Genomic DNA, 24,560 nt, shown 5'->3' with positions numbered 1-24,560 from the left:
CACAATACAAGGTATATAGAAGGGTATACGGCACAATATAAGGTATATAGAAGGGTATATGGCACAATACAAGGGATATAGAAGGGTATATGGCACAATACAAGGGATATAGAAGGGAATACGGCACAATACAAGGTATATAGAAGGGTATATGGCACAATACAAGGTATATAGAAGGGTATATGGCACAATACAAGGTATATAGAAGGGTATATGGCACAATACAAGGTATATAGAAGGGTATATGGCACAATACAAGGGATATAGGAGGGTATATGGTACAATACAAGGTATATAGGAGGGTATATGGCACAATACAAGGTATATAGAAGGGTATATGGCACAATACAAGGTATATAGAAGGGTATACGGCACAATACAAGGTATATAGAAGGGTATATGGCCCAATACAAGAGATATAGAAGGGTATATGGCACAATACAAGTTATATAGGAGGGTATATGGCACAATACAAGGTATATGTCACGATTCGGCTGGCAGGAGGTGGATCCTCTGTGCCAGAGAGGGATTGGCGTGGACCGTGCTAGTGGACCGGTTCTAAGTTACTACTGATATTCACCAGAGCCCGCCGCAAAGCGGGATGGTCTTGCGGTAGTGACCAGGTCGTATCCACTAGCAACGGCTCAACCTCTCTGACTGCTGAAGATAGGAGCGGTACAAGGGAGTAGACAGAAGCAAGGTCGGACGTAGCAGAAGGTCGGGGCAGGCAGCAAGGATCGTAGTCAGGGGCAACGGCAGGAGGTCTGGAACACAGGCTAGGAACACACAAGGAAACGCTTTCACTGGCACAATGGCAACAAGATCCGGCGAGGGAGTGCAGGGGAAGTGAGGTATACATAGGGAGTGCACAGGTGAACACACTAATTAGAACCACTTGCGCCAATCAGCGGCGCAGTGGCCCTTTAAATCGCAGAGACCCGGCGCGCGCGCGCCCTAGGGAGCGAGGCCGCGCGCGCCGGGACAGGACCGACGGAGAGCGAGTCAGGTACGGGAGCCGGGGTGCGCATCGCGAGCGGGCGCCACCCGCATCGCGAATCGCATCCCGGCTGGGGGCGGTATCGCAGCGCACCCGGTCAGTAGATCTGACCGGGGCGCTGCAGTAGCGAGGATGTTGCGAGCGCTCCGGGGAGGAGCGGGGGACCCGGAGCGCTCGGCGTAACAGTACCCCCCCCTTGGGTCTCCCCCTCTTCTTGGAGCCTGAGAACCTGAGGACCAGACTTTTGTCTAGGATGTTGTCCTCAGGTTCCCAGGATCTCTCTTCAGGACCACAGCCCTCCCAATCAACCAAAAAAATGTTTTTCCCTCTGACCGTCTTGGAGGCCAGTATCTCCTTCACGGAGAAGATGTCAGAAGAACCGGAAACAGGAGTGGGAGAAACAAGTTTGGGAGAGAAGCGGTTAATGATGAGTGGTTTAAGGAGAGAGACATGAAAGGCATTGGGAATACGAAGAGAAGGAGGAAGAAGAAGTTTGTAAGAGACAGGATTAATTTGGCACAAGATTTTGAAAGGACCAAGATAGCGTGGTCCCAATTTGTAGCTGGGGACACGGAAGCGGACATATTTAGCGGAGAGCCATACCTTGTCTCCAGGAGCAAAAATGGGGGGAGCTCTTCTTTTCTTATCGGCAAACTTTTTCATGCGAGATGAAGCCTGTAAAAGAGAATTTTGGGTCTCTTTCCATATGGTGGAAAGATCACGAGTCACTTCATCCACAGCGGGCAAACCAGAGGGCAAGGGAGTAGGGAGGGGGGGAAGAGGGTGACGGCCGTACACCACGAAAAATGGGGATTTAGCAGAAGATTCAGAGACTCTGAAGTTGTACGAGAATTCGGCCCATGGTAGAAGATCTGCCCAGTCATCCTGGCGGGAGGAAACAAAATGCCGTAAATAGTCACCCAGGACCTGGTTAATTCTTTCTACTTGCCCATTGGATTGAGGATGATAAGCAGAAGAGAAGTTTAATTTAATCTTGAGTTGTTTACAGAGAGCCCTCCAGAATTTTGACACGAATTGGACGCCTCTATCCGAGACGATCTGCGTGGGCAAACCGTGAAGACGAAAAATGTGTACAAAAAATTGTTTTGCCAACTGAGGCGCTGAAGGAAGACCAGGAAGAGGAATAAAATGTGCCATCTTGGAAAATCGATCAACGACCACCCAAACAACAGTGTTGCCACGGGATGGGGGTAAGTCTGTAATAAAGTCCATACCAATCAGAGACCAAGGCTGTTCGGGGACAGGCAGAGGATGAAGGAGACCAGCAGGCTTCTGGCGAGGAGTCTTATCCCGGGCACAGACAGTACAGGCCCGCACAAAATCAACAACATCCGTCTCCAGAGTCGGCCACCAATAGAAACGAGAGATGAGTTGCAAGGACTTTTTGATGCCCGCATGGCCTGCGAGGTGGGAGGAGTGACCCCATTTGAGAATCCCGAGACGTTGGCGTGGAGAAACGAAGGTCTTCCCTGGAGGAGTTTGCCTGATGGAGGCTGGAGAAGTGGAGATCAGGCAGTTAGGAGGAATGATGTGTTGCGGAGAGACCTCTACTTCCGAGGCATCCGAGGAACGAGAGAGAGCATCGGCCCTAATGTTCTTGTCGGCAGGGCAAAAATGAATTTCAAAGTTAAAACGGGCAAAGAACAACGACCACCTGGCCTGGCGAGGATTCAGCCGTTGGGCAGACTGGAGATAGGAGAGATTCTTGTGATCGGTGTAAATGATAACTGGAAATTTTGATCCCTCCAGCAGATGCCTCCATTCCTCAAGTGCCAATTTAATGGCCAGTAGTTCTCGATCCCCGATGGAGTAGTTCCTCTCCGCCGGAGAGAAGGTCCTAAAAAAAAACCCACAAGTAACAGCATGCCCGGAAGAATTTTTTTGTAGAAGGACCGCTCCAGCTCCCACTGAGGAGGCATCAACCTCCAATAGGAAGGGTTTAGATGGGTCAGGTCTGGAGAGCACGGGAGCAGAAGAAAAGGCAGACTTGAGCCGTTTAAATGCGTCTTCCGCTTGGGGAGACCAGGACTTAGGATTGGCATTCTTCTTGGTTAAAGCCACGATAGGAGCCACAATAGTGGAAAAATGTGGAATAAATTGTCTGTAATAATTGGCGAACCCCAAAAAACGTTGGATAGCACGGAGTCCGGAGGGGCGTGGCCAATCTAAGACGGCAGAGAGTTTATCTGGGTCCATTTGTAGTCCCTGGCCAGAGACCAAGTATCCTAGGAAAGGAAGAGATTGGCATTCAAACAGACATTTCTCCATTTTGGCATAAAGTTGATTGTCACGAAGTCTCTGAAGAACCATGCGGACATGCTGGCGATGTTCTTCTAAGTTGGCAGAAAAAATCAGAATATCGTCCAGATACACAACAACACAGGAATATAAGAGATCACGAAAAATTTCATTAACAAAGTCTTGGAAGACGGCAGGGGCGTTGCACAGGCCAAAGGGTATGACCAGATACTCAAAGTGTCCATCTCTGGTGTTAAATGCCGTTTTCCATTCATCCCCCTCTCTGATGCGGATGAGATTATAAGCACCTCTTAAGTCCAGTTTGGTAAAGATGTGGGCACCTTGAAGGCGATCAAAGAGTTCAGAGATAAGAGGTAGGGGGTAGCGGTTCTTTACCGTGATTTTATTAAGTCCGCGGTAATCAATGCAAGGACGTAGGGAGCCATCTTTTTTGGACACAAAGAAAAATCCAGCTCCGGCAGGAGAGGAGGATTTGCGGATAAACCCCTTTTTAAAATTTTCCTGGATGTATTCAGACATAGCAAGAGTCTCTGGGGCGGACAGAGGATAAATTCTGCCCCGGGGTGGAGTAGTGCCCGGGAGGAGGTCAATAGGACAGTCATAAGGCCTGTGAGGGGGTAAAGTCTCAGCTTGTTTTTTGCAAAATACGTCTGCATAGTCCATATAGGCCTTAGTAAGACCGGTTACAGGAGGAACCACAGGGTCACGGCAAGGAGTACTGGGAACCGGTTTAAGGCAGTCCTTGAAACAAGAAGTACCCCAGCTCTTGATCTCTCCTGTGGACCAATCAAGGGTTGGGGAATGGCGTTGAAGCCACGGTAGTCCAAGGAGAATTTCGGAAGTGCAATTGGAGAGGACCAAAAACTCAATTTTTTCGTGATGAGGTCCGATGCACATTAGGAGGGGCTCCGTGTGGTAACGTATGGTACAGTCCAATCTTTCATTGTTAACACAATTGATGTAGAGGGGTCTGGTGAGACTGGTCACCGGGATGTTGAACCTGTTGATGAGAGAGGCCAAAATAAAATTTCCTGCAGATCCGGAATCCAAGAAGGCCATAGTAGAGAAGGAGAAGGTAGAGGCAGATATCCGCACAGGCACAGTAAGACGTGGAGAAGCAGAGTTGACATCAAGAACTGTCTCACCTTTGTGCGGAGTCAGCGTACGTCTTTCCAGGCGGGGAGGACGGATAGGACAATCCTTCAGGAAGTGTTCGGTACCGGCACAGTACAGGCAAAGATTCTCCATCCGGCGTCGTGTCCTCTCTTGAGGTGTCAAGCGAGACCGGTCAACTTGCATAGCCTCCACGGCGGGAGGCACAGGAACGGATTGCAGAGGACCAGAGGAGAGAGGAGCCGGGGAGAAAAAACGCCTCGTGCGAACAAAGTCCATATCCTGGCGGAGCTCCTGACGCCTTTCGGAAAAACGCATGTCAATGCGAGTGGCTAGATGAATGAGTTCATGCAGGTTAGCAGGAATTTCTCGTGCGGCCAGAACATCTTTAATGTTGCTGGATAGGCCTTTTTTAAAGGTCGCGCAGAGGGCCTCATTATTCCAGGATAATTCGGAAGCAAGAGTACGGAATTGGATGGCGTACTCGACATCGGAAGAATTACCCTGGACCAGGTTCAGCAGGGCAGTCTCAGCAGAAGAGGCTCGGGCAGGTTCCTCAAAGACACTTCGAATTTCCGAGAAGAAGGAGTATACAGAGGCAGTGATGGGGTCATTGCGGTCCCAGAGCGGTGTGGCCCATGACAGAGCTTTTCCAGACAGAAGGCTGACTACGAAGGCCACCTTAGACCTTTCAGTAGGAAACTGGTCCGACATCATCTCCAAGTGCAGGGAACATTGCGAAAGAAAGCCACGGCAAAACTTAGAGTCCCCATCAAATTTATCCGGCAAGGATAGTCGTAGGCCGGAAGCGGCCACTCGCTGCGGAGGAGGTGCAGGAGATGATTGCTGAAGCTGTGGTAGTAGCTGCTGTAGCATCACGGTCAGTTGAGACAGCTGGTGGCCTTGTTGCGCTATCTGTTGCGACTGCTGGGCGACCACCGTGGTGAGGTCAGCGACAACTGGCAGTGGAACTTCAGCGGGATCCATGGCCGGATCTACTGTCACGATTCGGCTGGCAGGAGGTGGATCCTCTGTGCCAGAGAGGGATTGGCGTGGACCGTGCTAGTGGACCGGTTCTAAGTCACTACTGGTATTCACCAGAGCCCGCCGCAAAGCGGGATGGTCTTGCAGCGGCGGTAGTGACCAGGTCGTATCCACTAGCAACGGCTCAACCTCTCTGACTGCTGAAGATAGGCGCGGTACAAGGGAGTAGACAGGAGCAAGGTCGGACGTAGCAGAAGGTCGGGGCAGGCAGCAAGGATCGTAGTCGGGGGCAACGGCAGGAGGTCTGGAACACAGGCTAGGAACACACAAGGAAACGCTTTCACTGGCACAATGGCAACAAGATCTGGCGAGGGAGTGAAGGGGAAGTGAGGTATACATAGGGAGTGCACAGGTGAACACACTAATTAGACCAACTGCACCAATCAGTGGCACAGTGGCCCTTTAAATCGCAGAGACCCGGCGCGCGCGCGCCCTAGGGAGCGGGGCCGCGCGCGCCGGGACAGGACCGACGGAGAGCGAGTCAGGTACGGGAGCCGGGGTGCGCATCGCGAGCGGGCGCCACCCGCATCGCGAATCGCATCCCGGCTGGGGGCGGTATCGCAGCGCACCCAGTCAGTAGATCTGACCGGGGCGCTGCAGTAGCGAGGATGTTGCGAGCGCTCCGGGGAGGAGCGGGGACCCGGAGCGCTCGGCGTAACAGTATATAGGAGGGTATATGGCACAATACAAGGTATATAGGAGGGTATATGGCACAATACAAGGTATATAGGAGGGTATATGGCACAATACAAGGGATATAGAAGGGTATATGGCACAATACAAGGTATATAGGAGGGTATATGGCACAATACAAGGTATATAGGAGGGTATATGGCACAATACAAGGGATATAGAAGGGTATATGGCACAATACAAGTTATATAGGAGGGTATATGGCACAATACAAGGGATATAGGAGGGTATATGGCACAATACAAGGGATATAGGAGGGTATATGGCACAATACAAGGTATATAGAAGGGTATATGGCACAATACAAGGTATATAGGAGGGTATATGGCACAATACAAGGGATATAGGAGGGTATATGGCACAATACAAGGTATATAGGAGGGTATATGGCACAATACAAGGTATATAGGAGGGTATATGGCACAATACAAGGTATATAGGTGTTACGCCGAGCGCTCCGGGTCCCCGCTCCTCCCCGGAGCGCTCGCTTCTCTCTCGCTACCGCAGCGCTCCGGGCAGCTCCACTGACCCGGTGCGCTGCGATACCGTCTCCAGCCGGGATGCGATTCGCGATGCGGGTAGCGCCCGCTCGCGATGCGCATCCCGGCTCCCGTACCTGACTCGCTCTCCGTCTGTCCTGTCCCGGCGCGCGCGGCCCCGCTCCCTAGGGCGCGCGCGCGCCGGGTCTCTGCGATTTAAAGGGCCACTGCGCCGCTGATTGGCGCAGTGGTTCCAATTAGTGTGTTCACCTGTGCACTCCCTATTTATACCTCACTTCCCCTTCACTCCCTCGCCAGATCTTGTTGCCATTGTGCCAGTGAAAGCGTTTCCTTGTGTGTTCCTAGCCTGTGTTCCAGACCTCCTGCCGTTGCCCCCGACTACGATCCTTGCTGCCTGCCCCGACCTTCTGCTACGTCCGACCTTGCTTCTGTCTACTCCCTTGTACCGCGCCTATCTTCAGCAGTCAGAGAGGTTGAGCCGTTGCTAGTGGATACGACCTGGTCACTACCGCCGCAGCAAGACCATCCCGCTTTGCGGCGGGCTCTGGTGAAAACCAGTAGTGAATTAGAACCGATCCACTAGCACGGTCCACGCCAATCCCTCTCTGGCACAGAGGATCCACTACCTGCCAGCCGGCATCGTGACAGTAGATCCGGCCATGGATCCCGCTGAAGTTCCTCTGCCAGTTGTCGCCGACCTAACCACGGTGGTCGCCCAGCAGTCACAACAGATAGCGCAACAAGGCCAACAGCTGTCTCAACTGACCGTGATGCTACAGCAGCTACTACCACAGCTTCAGCAATCATCTCCTCCGCCAGCTCCTGCACCTCCTCCGCAGCGAGTGGCCGCTTCTGGTCTACGACTATCCTTGCCGGATAAATTTGATGGGGACTCTAAATTCTGCCGTGGCTTTCTTTCCCAATGTTCCCTGCACTTGGAGATGATGTCGGACCAGTTTCCTACTGAAAGGTCTAAGGTGGCTTTCGTAGTCAGTCTTCTGTCTGGAAAAGCTCTGTCATGGGCCACACCGCTCTGGGACCGCAATGACCCCGTCACTGCCTCTATACACTCCTTCTTCTCGGAAATTCGAAGTGTCTTTGAGGAACCTGCCCGAGCCTCTTCTGCTGAGACTGCCCTGTTGAACCTGGTCCAGGGTAATTCTTCCGTTGGCGAGTACGCCGTACAATTCCATACTCTTGCTTCAGAATTATCCTGGAATAATGAGGCCCTCTGCGCGACCTTTAAAAAAGGCCTATCCAGCAACATTAAAGATGTTCTGGCCGCACGAGAAATCCCTGCTAACCTACATGAACTCATCCATCTTGCCACTCGCATTGACATGCGTTTTTCCGAAAGGCGTCAGGAGCTCCGCCAGGATATGGACTTTGTTCGCACAAGGCGTTTTTTCTCCCCGGCTCCTCTCTCCTCTGGTCCTCTGCAATCCGTTCCTGTGCCTCCCGCCGTGGAGGCTATGCAGGTCGACCGGTCTCGCCTGACACCTCAAGAGAGGACACGACGCCGCATGGAGAATCTCTGCCTGTACTGTGCCAGTACCGAACACTTCCTGAAGGATTGTCCTATCCGTCCTCCCTGCCTGGAAAGACGTACGCTGACTCCGCACAAAGGTGAGACAGTCCTTGATGTCAACTCTGCTTCTCCACGTCTTACTGTGCCTGTGCGGATATCTGCCTCTGCCTTCTCCTTCTCTACTATGGCCTTCTTGGATTCCGGATCTGCAGGAAATTTTATTTTGGCCTCTCTCGTCAACAGGTTCAACATCCCAGTGACCAGTCTCGCCAGACCCCTCTACATCAATTGTGTAAACAATGAAAGATTGGACTGTACCATACGTTTCCGCACGGAGCCCCTTCTAATGTGCATCGGACCTCATCACGAGAAGATTGAATTTTTGGTCCTCCCCAATTGCACTTCCGAAATCCTCCTTGGACTACCCTGGCTTCAACTCCATTCCCCAACCCTGGATTGGTCCACTGGGGAGATCAAGAGTTGGGGGCCCTCTTGTTTCAAGGACTGCCTAAAACCGGTTCCCAGTACCCCTTGCCGTGACTCTGTGGTTCCCCCCTGTAACCGGTCTTCCTAAGGCCTATATGGACTTTGCGGATGTTTTTTGCAAAAAACAAGCTGAGACTCTACCTCCTCACAGGCCTTATGATTGTCCTATTGACCTCCTCCCGGGCACTACTCCACCCCGGGGCAGAATCTATCCTCTGTCCGCCCCAGAGACTCTTGCTATGTCGGAGTACATCCAGGAAAATTTAAAAAAAGGCTTTATCCGTAAATCCTCCTCTCCTGCCGGAGCCGGATTTTTCTTTGTGTCCAAAAAAGATGGCTCTCTACGTCCTTGCATTGACTACCGCGGTCTTAATAAAATCACGGTAAAGAACCGCTACCCCCTACCCCTCATCTCTGAACTCTTTGATCGCCTCCAAGGTGCCCACATCTTTACCAAACTGGACTTAAGAGGTGCTTATAATCTCATCCGCATCAGAGAGGGGGATTAATGGAAAACGGCATTTAACACTAGAGATGGACACTTTGAGTATCTGGTCATGCCCTTTGGCCTGTGCAACGCCCCTGCCGTCTTCCAAGACTTTGTTAATGAAATTTTTCGTGATCTCTTATACTCCTGTGTTGTTGTATATCTGGACGATATCCTGATTTTTTCTGCCAATCTAGAAGAACACCGCCAGCATGTCCGTATGGTTCTTCAGAGACTTCGTGACAATCAACTTTATGCCAAGATAGAGAAATGTCTGTTTGAATGCCAATCTCTTCCTTTCCTAGGATACTTGGTCTCTGGCCAGGGACTACAAATGGATCCAGACAAACTCTCTGCCGTCTTAGATTGGCCACGCCCCTCCGGACTCCGTGCTATCCAACGTTTTTTGGGGTTCGCCAATTATTACAGGCAATTTATTCCACATTTTTCTACCGTTGTGGCTCCTATCGTGGCTTTAACCAAAAAAAAATGCCAATCCCAAGTCTTGGCCTCCTCAAGCGGAAGACGGCTTTAAACGGCTCAAGTCTGCCTTTTCTTCGGCTCCCGTGCTCTCCAGACCTGACCCATCTAAACCCTTCCTATTGGAGGTTGATGCCTCCTCTGTAGGAGCTGGAGCGGTCCTTCTACAAAAAAATTCTTCCGGGCATGCTGTTACTTGTGGTTTTTTTTCTAGGACCTTCTCTCCGGCGGAGAGGAACTACTCCATCGGGGATCGAGAGCTTCTAGCCATTAAATTAGCACTTGAGGAATGGAGGCATCTGCTGGAGGGATCAAGATTTCCAGTTATTATTTACACCGATCACAAGAACCTCTCCTATCTCCAGTCTGCCCAACGGCTGAATCCTCGCCAGGCCAGGTGGTCTCTGTTCTTTGCCCGATTTAATTTTGAAATTCACTTTCGGCCTGCCGATAAGAACATTAGGGCCGATGCTCTCTCTCGTTCCTCGGATGCCTCGGAAGTTGAACTCTCTCCGCAACACATCATTCCTCCTGACTGCCTGATTTCCACTTCTCCAGCCTCCATCAGGCAAACTCCTCCAGGAAAGACCTTCGTCACTCCACGCCAACGCCTCGGAATCCTCAAATGGGGTCACTCCTCCCATCTCGCAGGTCATGCAGGCATCAAGAAATCTGTGCAACTCATCTCTCGCTTCTATTGGTGGCCGACTCTGGAGACGGATGTCGTGGACTTTGTGCGAGCCTGCACTGTCTGTGCCCGGGATAAGACTCCTCGCCAGAAGCCCGCTGGTTTTCTTCATCCTCTGCCTGTCCCCGAACAGCCTTGGTCTCTGATTGGTATGGATTTTATTACAGACCTACCCCCATCCCGTGGCAACACTGTTGTTTGGGTGGTCGTTGATCGATTCTCCAAGATGGCACATTTCATCCCTCTTCCTGGTCTTCCTTCAGCGCCTCAGTTGGCTAAACAATTTTTTGTACACATTTTTCGTCTTCACGGGTTGCCCACACAGATAGTCTCGGATAGAGGCGTCCAATTCGTGTCAAAATTCTGGAGGGCTCTCTGTAAACAACTCAAGATTAAATTAAACTTTTCTTCTGCATATCATCCTCAATCCAATGGACAAGTAGAAAGAATTAACCAGGTCCTGGGTGATTATTTACGGCATTTTGTTTCCTCCCGCCAGGATGACTGGGCAGATCTTCTACCATGGGCCGAATTCTCGTATAACTTTAGAGTCTCTGAATCTTCCTCCAAATCCCCATTTTTCGTGGTGTACGGCCGTCACCCTCTTCCCCCCCTCCCTACTCCCTTGCCCTCTGGTTTGCCCGCTGTAGATGAAGTGACTCGTGATCTTTCCACCATATGGAAAGAGACCCAAGATTCTCTTTTACAGGCTTCATCTCGCATGAAAAAGTTTGCCGATAAGAAAAGAAGAGCTCCCCCCATTTTTGCTCCCGGAGACAAGGTATGGCTCTCCGCTAAATATGTCCGCTTTCGTGTCCCCAGTTACAAACTGGGTCCACGCTATCTTGGTCCTTTCAAAGTCTTGTGCCAAATTAATCCTGTCTCTTACAAACTTCTTCCTCCTTCTCTCCGTATTCCTAATGCCTTTCATGTCTCTCTTCTTAAACCACTCATCATCAACCGTTTCTCTCCCAAATTAGTTTCTCCCACTCCTGTCTCCGGTTCTTCTGACGTCTTCTCAGTGAAAGAGATACTGGCCTCCAAGACGGTCAGAGGAAAAAGGTTCTTTTTGGTGGATTGGGAGGGCTGTGGACCTGAAGAGAGATCCTGGGAACCTGAGGACAACATCCTAGACAAAAGTCTGCTCCTCAGGTTCTCAGGCTCTAAGAAGAGGGGGAGACCCAAGGGGGGGGGTACTGTTACGCCGAGCGCTCCGGGTCCCCGCTCCTCCCCGGAGCGCTCGCTTCTCTCTCGCTACCGCAGCGCTCCGGGCAGCTCCACTGACCCGGTGCGCTGCGATACCGTCTCCAGCCGGGATGCGATTCGCGATGCGGGTAGCGCCCGCTCGCGATGCGCATCCCGGCTCCCGTACCTGACTCGCTCTTCGTCTGTCCTGTCCCGGCGCGCGCGGCCCCGCTCCCTAGGGCGCGCGCGCGCCGGGTCTCTGCGATTTAAAGGGCCACTGCGCCGCTGATTGGCGCAGTGGTTCCAATTAGTGTGTTCACCTGTGCACTCCCTATTTATACTTCACTTCCCCTTCACTCCCTCGCCGGATCTTGTTGCCATTGTGCCAGTGAAAGCGTTTCCTTGTGTGTTCCTAGCCTGTGTTCCAGACCTCCTGCCGTTGCCCCCGACTACGATCCTTGCTGCCTGCCCCGACCTTCTGCTACGTCCGACCTTGCTTCTGTCTACTCCCTTGTACCGCGCCTATCTTCAGCAGTCAGAGAGGTTGAGCCGTTGCTAGTGGATACGACCTGGTCACTACCGCCGCAGCAAGACCATCCCGCTTTGCGGCGGGCTCTGGTGAAAACCAGTAGTGACTTAGAACCGATCCACTAGCACGGTCCACGCCAATCCCTCTCTGGCACAGAGGATCCACCTCCTGCCAGCCGGCATCGTGACAATAGGAGGGTATATGGCACAATACAAGGTATATAGAAGGGTATATGGCACAATACAAGGTATATAGGAGGGTGTATGGCACAATACAAGGGATATAGAAGGGTATATGGCACAATACAAGGTATATAGGAGGGTATATAGAAGGATAAAGAAGCAGGGAACAACTTCCATCTTACACACAATAGATTAATACATCCAAATTATACATCATATATCACAATGAAAGGTGTATATATAAAAGAATAGACAGGATAAAAACTGAAAACCAGCAAAAGGAGATATATATATATGTGTGTGTGTATATATATATATATATATATATATATATATATATATATATAAATATAAATATATATAGAAGGTAAAATGTAATATAGACTGTAGAAAATGAAATGTTGAGTCCAAATACGTGGATGGACTTCTATATCTCATATTGGAAATACAGCCTTATATAGAGAAATAGAACTATGTGTATACATATGCAGCGCCCTCCGGGGGTCACCATGATATAGACTAATCAGCTGATGGGAATATCCTATACGCTTCTGCACCTCCAAGGCGCCACCGGAGCATCATCTTTTTATCTGCTGGACAAGCACTTCACAGAGTTACTCCAGGTCTCACGGGCTGGCGGGTCTCATAGATTGTGGGTCTCATGATTGGTGGGTCTCACGGGTTGGCGGGTCTCATAGATTGTGGGTCTCATGATTGGTGGGTCTCACGGGTTGGCGGGTCTCATAGATTGTGGGTCTCATGATTGGTGGGTCTCACGGGTTGGCGGGTCTCTTGGATTGGCGGGTCTCATGGATTGGCGGGTCTCACGGGTTGGTGGGTCTCATAGATTGTGGGTCTCATGGATTGGCGGGTCTCACGGGTTGGTGGGTCTCATGGATTGGTGGGTCTCATGGATTGGCGGGTCTCACGGCGTGGCGGGTCTCATAGATTGCGGGTCTCATAGATTGTGGGTCTCATGATTGGTGGGTCTCACGGCTGGCGGGTCTCACGGGCTGGCGGGTCTCATGGATTGGCGGGTCTCATAGATTGTGGGTCTCATGGATTGGTGGGTCTCACGGGGTGGCGGGTCTCATAGATTGTGGGTCTCATGGTTGGTGGGTCTCACGGGGTGGCGGGTCTCATAGATTGTCGGTCTCATGATTGGTGGGTCTCACGGGCTGGCGGGTCTCACGGGCTGGCGGGTCTCATGGATTGGTGGGTCTCATAGATTGTGGGTCTCATGGATTGGTGGGTTTCACGGGGTGGCGGGTCTCATAGATTGTGGGTCTCATGGTTGGTGGGTCTCACGGGGTGGCGGGTCTCTTAGATTGTGGGTCTCACGGGATGGTGGGTCTCATAGATTGTGGGTCTCATAGATTGTTGGTCTCATAGATTGCGGGTCTCATAGATTGTGGGTCTCATGGTTGGTGGGTCTCATAGATTGTGGGTCTCATGGTTGGTGGGTCTCATATATTGTGGGTCTCATGGTTGGTGGGTCTCATAGATTGTGGGTCTCATGGTTGGTGGGTCTCATAGATTGTGGGTCTCATAGATTGTGGGTCTCATAGATTGTGGGTCTCATGGTTGTTGGGTCTCATAGATTGTGGGTCTCATGGTTGGTGGGTCTCATAGATTGTGGGTCTCATGGTTGGCGGGTCTCATAGATTGTGGGTCTCATAGATTGTGGGTCTCATAGATTGTGGGTCTCATGGTTGGCGGGTCTCATAGATTGTGGGTCTCATGGTTGGTGGGTCTCATAGATTGTGGGTCTCATGGTTGGTGGGACTCATAGATTGTGGGTCTCATGGTTGGTGGGTCTCATAGATTGTGGGTCTCATGGTTGGCGGGTCTCATAGATTGTGGGCCTCATAGATTGTGGGTCTCATAGATTGTGGGTCTCACAGATTGTGGGTCTCATAGATTGTGGGTCTCATAGATTGTGGGTCTCATGGTTGGCGGGTCTCATAGATTGTGGGTCTCATAGATTGTGGGTCTCACAGATTGTGGGTCTCATAGATTGTTGGTCTCATAGATTGTGGGTCTCATGGTTGGCGGGTCTCATAGATTGTGGGTCTCATAGATTGTGGGTCTCACAGATTGTGGGTCTCATAGATTGTTGGTCTCATAGATTGTGGGTCTCATGGTTGGCGGGTCTCATAGATTGTGGGTCTCACAGATGACCCCGTGTCTTCCTGATCAGGTGGTGGTCTGGGTTCTGGAGCTGACACTCTCTTCTCTTTCTACAGCTGCTTAAGCTCTGCGCTCACACCGTGGATGGCGGGCGGCAGTACTGCTCCTCCAACCGACTGTTTGTCTCTGCTCTGAGGGATCTATCCTCCCACTCACAGGAAGACTCCATGTTGAAGGTAAGTGCCCCCATCACATGACTGGTGACTAAGTGGCTATGAAAGGTTTTCTGCTGCCATCGGCTCGGGGTGTCCCCTGTGCCACGGAAAAAGATCCACAACTCCAAGTAAAATAGAGATAAAAGAGATGAAGTTCTTCCGGAGATCTCGCCTGCTTAATCCAACAAGAATTGCGGCACCGCCATATTACCATAAATCACCGAAATTTGTTAACCAAGATCTGGTGACCTAATACCAGATCTAGTGATCTAGTGAAGTCGCTGGTGGCTCTGAGGGGATAGCCTTCTATGTTCTGCCGGACTCATCCTGTGCTTCTAGGACTGTCCTGGTTACAACATTGTCCGGCATCTGGGGAATATCCTCCGGTGAGGACCGTGGTGTCTTACCCTCCCGCCAGTCTGCCCGGTGCCCCCGAATCTGTCTAGCCTGCGTCCGCAATGCGGGAAGAGGGCAGAGACCTCATTGGTCCTATGATCGGCCGATTGTATGATATCAAAACGTCTGTGTCAGTATAATCAGGATCCAATAATAATGAAGAATAGATGGAAAATGGCCAAGTGGGGGGAAACCAGACCCTCGTGTGTTCAGTATAGGAAATGTCGCACAATAACTATAGACAGAAATACAATCACATTCATTTTAGTTTTGTAATTGTTAAAGGGGTATTCCAACAAAAAACTTTTCTTTATAGATCAACTGGCTCCAGAAAGTTAAACAGATTTGTAAATTACTTCTATTAAAAAATCTTAATCATATAGTTAGTACGGTTGAAAAAAGACAAATGTCCATCAAGTCCAACCAGGGAATTAAGGGGTAGGGGTGCGGCGCGATATTGGGGAAGGGATTTTATATTTCTGCATAAGCATTAATGTTATTTTGTTCCAGGAATGTATCTAATCCTGTTTTAAAGCTGTTAATTGTTCCTGCTGTGACCAGTTCCTGAGGTAGACCGTTCCATAAATTCACAGTCCTCACGGTAAAGAAGGCGTGTCGCCCCTTTAGACTAAACTTTTTCTTCTCCAGACGGAGGGAGTGCCCCCTCGTCCTTTGGGGGGGTTTAACCTGGAACAGTTTTTCTCCATATTTTTTGTATGGGCCATTTATATACTTATATACGTTTATCATATCCCCCCTTAAACGTCTCTTCTCAAGACTAAACAATTGTAACTCCTTTAACCCCTTAAGGACCGGAGGTTTTTCCGTTTTTGCATTTTCGTTTTTTGCTCCTTGCCTTTAAAAAATCATAACTCTTTCAAATTTACACCTAAAAATCCATATGAGGGCTTATTTTTTGCGCCACCAATTCTACTTTGTAATGACGTCAGTCATTTTGCCCAAAAATCTATGGTGAAGCGGGAAAAAAAATCATTGTGCGACAAAATTGAAAAAAAAACGCTGTTTTGTAACTTTTGGGGGCTTCCGTTTCTACGTAGTACATTTTTCGGTAAAAATGACACCTGATATGTATTCTGTAGGTCTATACGGTTAAAATGATCCCCTACTTATATAGGTTTGATTTTGTCGGACTTCTGGAAAAAATCATAACTACATGCAGGAAAATTAATACGTTTAAAATTGTCATCTTCTGACCCCTATAACTTTTTTATTTTTCCGTGTATGGGGCGGTATGAGAGCTCATTTTTTGCGCCGTGAAGTTTTTAACGGTACCATTTTTGCATTGATAGGACTTATTGATCACTTTTTATTCATTTTTAAATGATATAAAAAGTGACCAAAAATGCAACTATTTTGGACTTTGGAAATTTTTTGCGTGTACGCCATTGACCGAGCGGTTTAATTAATGATATATTTTTATAATTCTGACATTTCCGCACGCGGTGATACCATATATGTATATTTTTATTTTTATTTACACTGTGTTTTTTTTTTATTGGAAAAGGGGGGTGATTCAAACTTTTAATAGGGGAGGAGTTAAATGATCTCTATTCACTTTTTTTTTTTCACTTTTTTTTTGCAGTGTTATAGGTCCCATAGGGATCTATAACACTGCACACACTGATCTCTTATACTGATCATTGTTATCCCATAGGGTCCTATAACACTGCACACACTGATCTCTTATACTGATCATTGTTATCCCATAGGAGACTATAACACTGCACACACTGATCTCTTATACTGATCATTATTATCCCATAGGAGACTATAACACTGCACACACTGATCTCTTATACTGATCATTGTTATCCCATAGGGACCTATAACACTGCAACACACTGATCTCTTATACTGATCATTGTTATCCCATAGGGACCTATAACACTGCACACACTGATCTCTTATACTGATCATTATTATCCCATAGGAGACTATAATACTGCACACACTGATCTCTTATACTGATCATTATTATCCCATAGACGACTATAACACTGCACACACTGATCTCTTATACTGATCATTATTATCCCATAGGAGACTATAACACTGCACACACTGATCTCTTATACTGATCATTGTTATCCCATAGGGACCTATAACACTGCACACACTGATCTCTTATACTGATCATTGTTATCCCATAGGGACCTATAACACTGCACACACTGATCTCTTATACTGATCATTATTATCCCATAGGAGACTATAATACTGCACACACTGATCTCTTATACTGATCATTATTATCCCATAGACGACTATAACACTGCACACACTGATCTCTTATACTGATCATTATTATCCCATAGGAGACTATAACACTGCACACACTGATCTCTTATACTGATCATTATTATCCCATAGGAGACTATAACACTGCACACACTTATCTCTTATACTGATCATTATTATCCCATAGGAGACTATAACACTGATCACACTGATCTCTTATACTGATCATTATTATTCCATAGGGACCTATAACACTGCACACACTGATCTCTTATACTGATCATTATTATCCCATAGGGACCTATAACACTGCACACACTGATCTCTTATACTGATCATTATTATCCCATAGGGACCTATAACACTGCACACACTGATCTCTTATACTGATCATTATTATCCCATAGGAGACTATAATACTGATCACACTGATCTCTTATACTGATCATTATTATCCCATAGGAGACTATAACACTGCACACACTGATCTCTTATACTGATCATTATTATCCCATAGGAGACTATAACACTGCACACACTGATCTCTTATACTAATCATTATTATCCCATAGGGACCTATAACACTGCACACACTGATCTCTTATACTGATCATTATTATCCCATAGGAGACTATAACACTGCACACACTGATCTCTTATACTGATCATTATTATCCCATAGGAGACTATAACACTGCACACACTGATCTCTTATACTGATCATTGTTATCCCATAGGAGACTATAACACTGCACACACTGATCTCTTATACTGATCATTATTATCCCATAGGGACCTATAACACTGCACACACTGATCTCTTATACTGATCATTATTATCCCATAGGAGACTATAACACTGCACACACTGATCTCTTATACTGATCATTATTATCCCATAGGAGACTATAACACTGCACACACTGATCTTATACTGATCATTATTATCCCATAGGAGACTATAACACTGCACACACTGATCTCTTATACTGATCATTATTATCCCATAGGAGACTATAACACTGCACACACTGATCTCTTATACTGATCATTATTATCCCATAGGGATTTATAACACTGCACACACTGATCTCTTATACTGATCATTATTATCCCATAGGGACCTTATAACACTGCACACACTGATTCTCTTATACTGATCATTGTTATCCCATTGGAGACTATAACACTGCACACACTGATCTCTTATACTGATCATTATTATCCCATAGGAGACTATAACACTACACACACTGATCTCTTATACTGATCATTATTATCCCATAGGAGACTATAACACTGCACACACTGATCTCTTATACTGATCATTGTTATCCCATAGGAGACTATAACACTGCACACACTGATCTCTTATACTGATCATTATTATCCCATAGGAGACTATAACACTGCACACACTGATCTCTTATACTGATCATTATTATCCCATAGGGACCTATAACACTGCACACACTGATCTCTTATACTGATCATTATTATCCCATAGGGACCTATAACACTGCACACACTGATCTCTTAGACTGATCATTATTATCCCATAGGGACCTATAACACTGCACACACTGATCTCTTATACTGATCATTTTTATCCCATAGGGACCTATAACACTGCACACACTGATCTCTTATACTGATCGTTGTTATCCCATAGGAGACTATAACACTGCACACACTGATCTCTTATACTGATCATTGTTATCCCATAGGAGACTATAACACTGCACACACTGATCTCTTATACTGATCATTGTTATCCCATAGGGACCTATAACACTGCACACACTGATCTCTTATACTGATCATTGTTATCCCATAGGGACCTATAACACTGCACACACTGATCTTCTATGCTGATCACTGGTTTCTCATAAGAAACCAGTGATCAACGATTCTGCCGCATGACTGCTCCTGCCTGGATCTCAGGCACGGAGCAGTCATTCGGCGATCGGACGGCGAGGAGGCAGGTAGGGGCCCTCCCGCTGTCCTGTCAGCTGTTCGGGATGCCGCGATTAGCCGCGGCTATCCCGAACAGCTCGACTGAGCTAGTCGGGAACTTTCACTTTCACTTTTAGCCGCGCGGCTCAGCTCTGAGCGCGCGGCTAAAGGGTTAATAGCGCGCGGCGCCGCGATCGGCGCTGCGCGCTATTAGAGGTGGGTCCGGCTTCACTATGACACCGGGCCCGCCATGATATGACGCTGGGGTTACTGTGTAACCCCGCGTTATATCAGAAGAGCAGGACCAAGGACGTACCGGTACGTCCTTGGTCCTTAAGGGGTTAATCGCTCCTCATAGCTAAGATGTTCCAGGCCCCATATTAGTTTAGTCGCGCGTCTCTGCACCTTTCCAGCTCCGCAGTGTCCCTTTTATAGACAGGTGCCCAAAACTGAACAGCATATTCCAGGTGAGGCCGTACCAATGCTTTATAAAGGGGGAGTGTTATAGACTATAGACTGTACCAATGATTTATAAAGGGGGAGTATTATACACTATAGACTGTACCAATGCTTTATAAAGGGGGAGTATTATACACTATAGACTGTACCAATGCTTTATAAAGGGGGAGTATTATACACTATAGACTGTACCAATGCTTTATAAAGGGGGAGTATTATACACTATAGACTGTACCAATGCTTTATAAAGGGGGAGTATTATACACTATAGACTGTACCAATGCTTTATAAAGGGGGGAGTATTATACACTATAGACTGTACCAATGCTTTATAAAGGGGGAGTATTATACACTATAGGCTGTACCAATGCTTTATAAAGGGGGAGTATTATACACTATAGACTGTACCAATGCTTTATAAAGGGGGAGTATTATACACTAAAGACTGTACCAATGCTTTATAAAGGGGGAGTATTATACACTATAGACTGTACCAATGCTTTATAAAGGGGGGAGTATTATACACTATAGACTGTACCAATGCTTTATAAAGGGGGAGTATTATACACTAAAGACTGTACCAATGCTTTATAAAGGGGAGTATTATACACTATAGACTGTACCAATGCTTTATAAAGGGGGAGTATTATACACTATAGACTGTACCAATGCTTTATAAAGGGGGAGTATTATACACTATAGACTGTACCAATGCTTTATAAAGGGGGAGTATTATACACTAAAGACTGTACCAATGCTTTATAAAGGGGGAGTATTATACACTATAGACTGTACCAATGCTTTATAAAGGGGGAGTATTATACACTATAGACTGTACCAATGCTTTATAAAGGGGGAGTATTATACACTATAGACTGTACCAATGCTTTATAAAGGGGGGAGTATTATACACTATACCTGTACCAATGATTTATAAAGGGGGGAGTATTATACACTATAGACTGTACCAATGCTTTATAAAGGGGGAGTATTATACACTATAGACTGTACCAATGCTTTATAAAGGGGGAGTATTATACACTATAGCCTGTACCAATGCTTTTATAAAGGGGGAGTATTATACACTATAGACTGTACCAATGATTTATAAAGGGGGAGTATTATACACTTATAGACTGTACCAATGATTTATAAAGGGGGGAGTATTTATACACTATAGACTGTACCAATGCTTTATAAAGGGGGAGTATTATACACTATAGACTGTACCAATGCTTTTATAAAGGGGAGTATTATACACTATAGACTGTACCAATGCTTTAAAAAGGGGGAGTATTATACACTACAGACTGTACCAATGCTTTATAAAGGGGGACTATTATACACTATAGACTGTACCAATGCTTTATAAAGGGGGAGTATTATACACTATAGACTGTACCAATGCTTTATAAAGGGGGAGTGTTATAGACTATAGACTGTACCAATGCTTTATAAAGGGGAGTATTATACACTATAGACTGTACCAATGCTTTATAAAGGGGGAGTATTATACACTATAGACTGTACCAATGCTTTATAAAGGGGGAGTGTTATAGACTATAGACTGTACCAATGCTTTATAAAGGGGAGTATTATACACTATAGACTGTACCAATGCTTTATAAAGGGGGAGTATTATACACTATAGACTGTACCAATGCTTTATAAAGGGGAGTATTATACACTATAGACTGTACCAATGCTTTATAAAGGGGGAGTATTATACACTATAGACTGTACCAATGCTTTATAAAGGGGGAGTATTATACACTATAGACTGTACCAATGCTTTATAAAGGGGGAGTATTATACACTATAGACCGTACCAATGCTTTATAAAGGGGGAGTATTATACACTATAGACTGTACCAATGCTTTATAAAGGGGGAGTATTATACACTATAGACTGTACCAATGCTTTATAAAGGGGGAGTATTATACACTATAGACTGTACCAATGCTTTATAAAGGGGGAGTATTATACACTATAGACTGTACCAATGCTTTATAAAGGGGGAGTATTATACACTATAGACTGTACCAATGCTTTATAAAGGGGGAGTATTATACACTATAGACTGTACCAATGCTTTATAAAGGGGGAGTATTATACACTATAGACTGTACCAATGCTTTATAAAGGGGGAGTATTATACACTATAGACTGTACCAATGCTTTATAAAGGGGGAGTATTATACGACTATAGACTGTACCAATGCTTTATAAAGGGGGAGTATTATACACTATAGACTGTACCAATGATTTATAAAGGGGGAATATTATACACTATAGACTGTACCAATGCTTTATAAAGGGGGAGTATTATACACTATAGACTGTACCAATGCTTTATAAAGGGGGAGTGTTATAGACTATAGACTGTACCAATGCTTTATAAAGGGGAGTATTATACACTATAGACTGTACCAATGCTTTATAAAGGGGGAGTATTATACACTATAGACTGTACCAATGCTTTATAAAGGGGGGAGTGTTTTAGACTATAGACTGTACCAATGCTTTATAAAGGGGGAGTATTATATACACTATAGACTGTACCAATGCTTTATAAAGGGGGAGTATTATACACTATAGACTGTACCAATGCTTTATAAAGGGGGAGTATTATACACTATAGACTGTACCAATGCTTTATAAAGGGGGAGTATTATACACTATAGACTGTACCAATGCTTTATAAAGGGGGAGTATTATACACTATAGACTGTACCAATGCTTTATAAAGGGGGAGTATTATACACTATAGACTGTACCAATGCTTTATAAAGGGGGGAGTATTATACACTATAGACTGTACCAATGCTTTATAAAGGGGGAGTATTATACACTATAGACTGTACCAATGCTTTATAAAGGGGGAGTATTATACACTATAGACTGTACCAATGCTTTATAAAGGGGGGAGTATTATACACTATAGACTGTACCAATGCTTTATAAAGGGGGAGTATTATACACTATAGACTGTACCAATGCTTTATAAAGGGGGAGTATTATACACTATAGACTGTACCAATGCTTTATAAAGGGGGAGTATTATACACTATAGACTGTACCAATGCTTTATAAAGGGGGAGTATTATACACTATAGACTGTACCAATGCTTTATAAAGGGGGAGTATTATACACTATAGACTGTACCAATGCTTTATAAAGGGGGGAGTATTTTACACTATAGACTGTACCAATGCTTTATGAAGGGGGAGTATTTTACACTATAGACTGTACCAATGCTTTATAAAGGGGGAGTATTATACACTATAGACTGTACCAATGCTTTATGAAGGGGGAGTATTATACACTATAGACTGTACCAATGCTTTATAAAGGGGGAGTATTATACACTATAGACTGTACCAATGCTTTATAAAGGGGGAGTATTTATACACTATAGACTGTACCAATGCTTTATAAAGGGGGAGTATTATACACTATAGACTGTACCAATGCTTTATAAAGGGGGAGTATTATACACTATAGACTGTACCAATGCTTTATAAAGGGGGAGTATTATACACTATAGACTGTACCAATGCTTTATAAAGGGGGAGTATTATACACTACAGACTGTACCAATGCTTTATAAAGGGGGACTATTATACACTATAGACTGTACCAATGCTTTATAAAGGGGGAGTATTATACACTATAGACTGTACCAATGCTTTATAAAGGGGGAGTGTTATAGACTATAGACTGTACCAATGCTTTATAAAGGGGGAGTATTATACACTATAGACTGTACCAATGCTTTATAAAGGGGGAGTATTATACACTATAGACTGTACCAATGCTTTATAAAGGGGAGTATTATAGACTATAGACTGTACCAATGCTTTATAAAGGGGGAGTATTATACACTATAGACTGTACCAATGCTTTATAAAGGGGGAGTATTATACACTATAGACTGTACCAATGCTTTATAAAGGGGGAGTATTATACACTATAGACTGTACCAATGCTTTATAAAGGGGGAGTATTATACACTATAGACTGTACCAATGCTTTATAAAGGGGGAGTATTATACACTATAGACTGTACCAATGCTTTATAAAGGGGGAGTATTATACACTATAGACTGTACCAATGCTTTATAAAGGGGGGAGTATTATACACTATAGACTGTACCAATGCTTTATAAAGGGGGAGTATTATACACACTATAGACTGTACCAATGCTTTATAAAGGGGGAGTATTATACACTATAGACTGTACCAATGCTTTATAAAGGGGGAGTATTATACACTATAGACTGTACCAATGATTTATAAAGGGGGAGTATTATACACTACAGACTGTACCAATGCTTTATAAAGGGGGAGCTATTATACACTATAGACTGTACCAATGCTTTATAAAGGGGGAGTATTATACACTATAGACTGTACCAATGCTTTATAAAGGGGGAGTGTTATAGACTATAGACTGTACCAATGCTTTATAAAGGGGAGTATTATACACTATAGACTGTACCAATGCTTTATAAAGGGGGAGTATTATACACTATAGACTGTACCAATGCTTTATAAAGGGGGGAGTGTTATAGACTATAGACTGTACCAATGCTTTATAAAGGGGAGTATTATACACTATAGACTGTACCAATGCTTTATAAAGGGGGAGTATTATACACTATAGACTGTACCAATGCTTTATAAAGGGGAGTATTATACACTATAGACTGTACCAATGCTTTATAAAGGGGGAGTGTTATAGACTATAGACTGTACCAATGCTTTATAAAGGGGAGTATTATACACTATAGACTGTACCAATGCTTTATAAAGGGGGAGTGTTATAGACTATAGACTGTACCAATGCTTTATAAAGGGGGAGTATTATACACTATAGACTGTACCAATGCTTTATAAAGGGGGAGTATTATACACTATAGACTGTACCAATGCTTTATAAAGGGGGAG

At 45.7% G+C, this 24,560-nt stretch overlaps 1 protein-coding gene across 1 annotated transcript in view; it reads left to right on the top strand.

The window, feature by feature from the left end:
• The window catches only part of LOC130339808 (arf-GAP with coiled-coil, ANK repeat and PH domain-containing protein 1-like), a gene marked incomplete at its 3' end in the record, with an annotated part of 137,026 nt that overhangs the window by 22,318 nt on the left and 90,148 nt on the right, over positions 1–24,560 (top strand). Inside the window, 1 exon segment of the mRNA XM_056554097.1 lies at positions 14,439–14,558. Coding sequence (XP_056410072.1) covers positions 14,439–14,558 — 120 coding nt within the window.

Source organism: Hyla sarda, unplaced genomic scaffold (genome assembly GCF_029499605.1).
Source record: "Hyla sarda isolate aHylSar1 unplaced genomic scaffold, aHylSar1.hap1 scaffold_554, whole genome shotgun sequence".
In the NCBI taxonomy this organism is placed as follows: domain Eukaryota; kingdom Metazoa; phylum Chordata; class Amphibia; order Anura; family Hylidae; genus Hyla; species Hyla sarda.
This window is presented reverse-complemented; position numbering and strand designations above follow the sequence as displayed.